The sequence below is a fragment of the Salvia miltiorrhiza genome, chromosome 8, assembly GCF_028751815.1.
Source record: "Salvia miltiorrhiza cultivar Shanhuang (shh) chromosome 8, IMPLAD_Smil_shh, whole genome shotgun sequence".
Taxonomy (NCBI): domain Eukaryota; kingdom Viridiplantae; phylum Streptophyta; class Magnoliopsida; order Lamiales; family Lamiaceae; genus Salvia; species Salvia miltiorrhiza.
The window spans coordinates 6,850,795-6,856,156 of record NC_080394.1 but is presented as its reverse complement, the minus strand read 5'-3'; the positions used below and the strand labels follow the sequence as shown (position 1 = coordinate 6,856,156).

General features: G+C 37.4%; 1 protein-coding gene across 2 annotated transcripts; it reads right to left on the bottom strand.

The window, feature by feature from the left end:
• Positions 1–267: 267 nt before the first annotated feature.
• On the bottom strand, positions 268–5,362 carry LOC131000512 (RNA-binding protein BRN1-like). Of its 2 annotated transcripts, none has more exons than XM_057926455.1 (9): positions 4,879–5,362; positions 4,644–4,726; positions 2,998–3,049; positions 2,700–2,825; positions 2,508–2,587; positions 1,556–1,732; positions 1,039–1,384; positions 806–949; positions 268–727 (listed from the first exon to the last, which is right to left on the bottom strand). In XM_057926455.1, exons 1-9 carry the CDS (start codon positions 5,021–5,023, stop codon positions 600–602), a joined length of 1,281 nt encoding a protein of 426 aa, XP_057782438.1. In that variant the 5' UTR covers positions 5,024–5,362; the 3' UTR covers positions 268–599. The 2 variants fall into 2 exon arrangements, with proteins under 2 accessions (XP_057782438.1, XP_057782440.1); XM_057926457.1 differs by having other exon boundaries at positions 1,039–1,336; positions 4,879–5,229.

Sequence of the window (5,362 nt, the reverse complement as noted above, 5' to 3'; positions counted from 1 at the left end):
AGTGCCCACTCACATTGATAATGGATCAGTCAAACCAATCATGACATCAGATGCTATTGATAAGACAGAGAGGGAATCAACATTCATGGGAGTTATCAGTACCCCAGAATATTCAGGCAAGAGACTTGAGGTCAAATTTTTATAGCACCAATTGAAAATCTACAGCCTTTTAGAGGTGACGGCCCACCATTCTGGAAGCTGGGAGAAAACATTTTCAGTTTCTGTATATTTGAGAATTGCAGGAGGTAAATTCAAAAGGATCAAATATTGAAGGAAATAATGACTTTGTAAGAGAAATGATCAAATCTTTTCATGGTATTCACAGAGAAATTGTACAAAAAAATAAATTCTTGAAACAGCAATTAAGAAACTAAAAATTTAATGTCTAATTGATATTCATGTTACAGACTAAAAATACAGGGGCACAAATAAATGAAGAATTACAAGTGTCTTGAACTTCAATCCAGAAGGATGGACAGTATCGCATGCGACCGTGGAATGTCTCACATCCCAGTCACTCGAATTGCAGCATTTTCTGAGAACTTGTGTGATCATTCAAGCTTTGAGAGTTTTGCTCTCATACATAACTTACCTTAAAGTTAGTAAGGTTTGCTTTGCTTATTATCTCTCTTAAGTTGAACCTTCAATTTCTTACCACCTAATTGAAAGCCATTCATCATGTTAATGGCATTCTGTGCTGACACTGGTGAATCATAACTAACGAATCCTGGAGACAAAAGCCGATACAAAGGTAAATACATGCAGTGGTTGCATCAGATTAATGATAACTCAGGCATAATCGTACCAAAACATTTGCTAACCCCAGTTGCTTTGTCTACAAAGACCTTGGCGCTCAATACCCTACCGAAACGCTGAAAGGCACTTGCGAGTTCATCATCACCAAATTCTTGAGGAATGTGGTAAATAAACAAATTAGCTCCAGGTGGACCTGCTTTCAAAGAGAATTGCTCACACCTTTAGTATTCCTAAGAAACACACATATAAACACACAAAATTGCCAGGTTAACAATCCACAACCTTCATTCTGCCCCCCTGAGCTAGTGCTGACACTTGAAGATGCTGCAGATTGGCTATTTGCAGTGGATGGTGACAGAGCACCTGATGGACCACCCAGTGGCCGGTTACTCATCATGGCTCCAGGATAAGCCAAAGGATATTGAACCCCATGTAGAGCTGGATAAGCAGATCCAACATAATTTGCAGGTGACACGGTATAACTTCTTGGAGCCATTCCAGATGAAAGGTCAGGTGTTACTCCACGTATAGCATTTCCTTGGTTTAAAGGTGGGATAAGATTGTGAAAGGCATGCTGATTCTGCAATGGCGGCAGGCGATAGTGCATGAGACCATAAGTCCCAGGAGTCTACAAAGGCGAGCAGAAACTGATATAAATGTATCTTCAGCATCAACTAGCAATACCAAAGGGAGAAAAAATACTCCAATTAAATATGTAATGTCCACATGTAAACTTGAAGGCTATATCCTTTATATAAATTAATATCCAAATTCTTTTTCGATTAATAACTTAACAAACCTGATAACCATATCCATTATATGGAGGCATATAACCCATGGGCAAAGCACCGTATAAATGTTGCCTGGAGTCTGGATTTGGTACATTAGATGCCAATGACAGAGCTTTCTGAGCCCTCCTTGTCTGTCTTTCCTTTTCTGTATCAGCCCACTTAACCACCAATGGAACAGTTGAACCCTATTACAGACAATAACACCATTAATGCTAAACAACTCAGTTGACCTAAGCTATAAGGATTACCTGAAATTAACAAATATTGCCAAAATAATATTTAAAAAATAATAATTCGCACAATCTTTATTCTGAATTACACACCTACAATAAGTAGGTATTTGTTCCTGCTTGTTGATAGGTTACAGACCAGAACTTTACACAAAGGCAAGGGTACAAATATTTGGAGTTCATGAAGGCATGTAAAGACGTCACTTTTTCGACTAGATACTTTATATTTGACATAAATACTGTAATCTCTTCTGCAAAATCACCTACACAATGGTCTCTCAAAACTTACAGGCAAATAATCTCCATCAATGCTTTCTTTAGAGTATAAATAACATTTAGTTGCATAAAACTCATTTTATATCCCCTAACATCAGAGGGCTACATATAATCTCTTTCATTGAAAACCAGCCTCAGGTTTCAGTTTAGAGTTTCCAAGAGTAACATCAGTACGTAGAGAACAAATGTGACAGGAACTGAAAGCAAGAAGTACATGCATACAACTCAGATCCTGCAGTACTCAAACGTCTATTAAGCAAAAGCCCTGTTGAAATAGATGGGTAACCTTAAAGGTAAACAAAGAAACGCATAGAGTAGGTTAATTGATACTTTCACGCAATAAGCAAGCACATTGGTGCAGTGTAAATCATACTCAAGAGGATGCTGCTAGACTTTCATGAGCCTAAATACATGCCAACAATTTAAAGAGAGTAACTGCCAAATTGGCCCACACCTCAATCTTATGCTTCCCATTGAGGGCTTCAATAGCTGCAAGCGCTTGTTCTTTTGTCTCAAACTTCAGAAATGCGCAACCTAGAGCAACAAAAATGTTTGACAGAATTTGATCAGATCTATGATACCTCATGTACTTGTATAGTTCTGTAAAAGGCAAAGAAAGCAAAAAAAAAAAAAAAAAAGCCTTAACCTTTGCTGGTTTGTTGGTAACCTCTAAGAAGTTGTAAGTCTTTTATGGTCCCATAATTTGAAAATAATGCAGAGACCTCAGCATCCGAAACATTTTTTGGAAGCATACCGATAAAGAGTTTGTGTTCTGACATTTTGCCAAAAAAAAAGTGAAGTCAATTATACAGATAGAATACCAACATAACCGGAAAAAAATAGAAGAAACATAGGACTAACTTAAGGAAGATAGATGTGTGATAATTGGCAAGTCGTGTCATAAGAAAAAAACATATAATACGAGATTGAAAATTATATTACACCTAGCCTTTCCAACTCGCCATCAGCATACTTCACTTGCAACGGACTAGATGCCTGAATTGGACACAGAACATGTGGCTTTTATATCAGACAAATAACATAACATATCATATTACAACAGAATGAAGCAGAGCTCTTACATGAAAGAATGGTTGCTTTACACAAGGTTAAACATGCCTCTCTAGTAGTTTTTCTAATAGTAAACAATTGGGATATGAAGCAAATCCTGAAACCCACATCAATAGCCAGCTATAACACTAATTTCAACTTGTTATTCTTCAAGATTATCAACTTACAGTTGGCTTCAAAATTTTTACTTAAACATAGAATCTAGTATAAGGGGAGCAAACTTAGGAAATTATTATATACCAAGTTCGAAGTTATAACTTGGAAAATAAAATCAGCTTCCAAAAGAGGATTCTTAGGACCTTAAGGGTAATGATATTGGGAAATTCTTTAAAAATGCACCCAAGTCTTTTTCTTCCCGTACATCAAAACTGATGACTAGTTCAAGAAAAGATGCAATGCCACCCACTTCTTGTATGATGTGAGCAAACACTTAAAGAGATGAGGGCAATTTTTGGATAGATTTAGATCTTTCTTAGCTTTGACAGTGCATGAGGGATAGAGGTGTAAATCCTGAGCCAATTTGCAACCTACATTTACTATTTGATATTCCTGCCAAATATTATCTTCAACCACAACCACAAACACCATGAATGTCAAAATATTGCATCTGCCTCCTCCCATTAGTGAGTGTACAATTTTGGTTGAACATTAACATCCAATCAGGAAAAGAAAGGAGAGACAACATATACTATTTCACTAATTTACCGAGACATGCAAACTCATTGAAACTATATGTATAAAGTGGACAAGGTACAGCCGTACAGAAAGATCTCATATGGCTTATATCAGAGGTAAGAGATAGGAGTCTCGTACACCAGTCCGACATCTATTATTAACCCGTTTCCCATAATTGCTGTGCTAATTCAATGGAGGTTAGCAGCTTAAAATCCAATTGATAGATTCAACAGATTAAAGTGTCAACTTTAATAAGCTAAACCTTTTAACATTCTAATATAAGAAAGAGCAACATAACGAGCTCTGTGACAAATACTGAAATTTCTACTTTTTACTAACATTGTCACAAACACAAACAGTCCAATTGAGCGGGATGTATAGCCAAAAGTAGAAGTTAATTTTAACAGGAAGGAAGTACACCTAGTATAATGTAATTAAATTAAATCCAGCAGTGTGAACAATGTATCATAATAGAAACATCCATGATCAGATAAAATACACAAAATGTAACACACGACAGATTTCCTCCTAGCACCGATCTTTATAGCATAATCAGAACAATAAATTGCAATTCCTTAATTATATCAAGAGCCATTTGTATTCCATCATTCCATGAAACCATGTATATCAGAATTAATGATATAAGCATGACCAATTTTCTGATTGAACAATTTTAAGCTCCTTGAAACTCTGGCTGCATAATGGAACAGTTCATGCAGCACAACGTGTTCCTAAAAACAGATTTCCTTCTGCTTAATCACTTGCCCACTATCCAATCGAGTTACGCAACAAAACATTATACAATTTAGAAACAAACAAGTAGACAATATGCAATTACACTAACCCCAGGCAGCGTCTTCTTATTATGACACTCACTAATCGCCTTGTCCGCTTCCTCTCTCGACGGACATATCACAAAACAACATCCTGCCACGAATTAGGGATTTCAACACCACGAATCTCCAAAAGATCAAAAGCAAACAAAACGGAAAAAGACCTAAATCACACATTGCGATCCATCACACACCAATTCCAACAAAATCATGCAATGAGAAGTCAAGGAACAAAAGCAAAAAAACCTCGAGAAGCACGCGTGGTCTTGTCCTTGATAATGTTGACTTCGTCCACTGAGGCGAACTCCTTGAACATTGCGAGCAGCTGCGATTCCGTCATGTGCTTGGGCACTTGACCCACGAACAACTTGACGCTCTCCTCCTCCGCCATTATTATTACACCGCGGCAGGAAGAGTTTCTCTCTCTAAATTTACTCCCCCTCTCTCCCCCCAACTGCACGAAAAACTTCTCCTCGACGAAACTACTCAATGATGATCCGAGAGCATAATTTTTTTCTTCTTGTTGCTCTGCACCGAGTCTTCGCTTGTAAAAAAATAAAATAAATAATTAGGGGAATTGTCTAGATTGCAAAGTTGGGATCTTCTCCGTGGTTTTTATTTATATTAATTGAATACAGCGAGATTGCCCTCGGTTTAGAGGGTTAATTACGGGGGAATGCCACTGGCTTCGGTTTCTAAACGGTTGATGCTCAGCCCAACTCCGCGATTG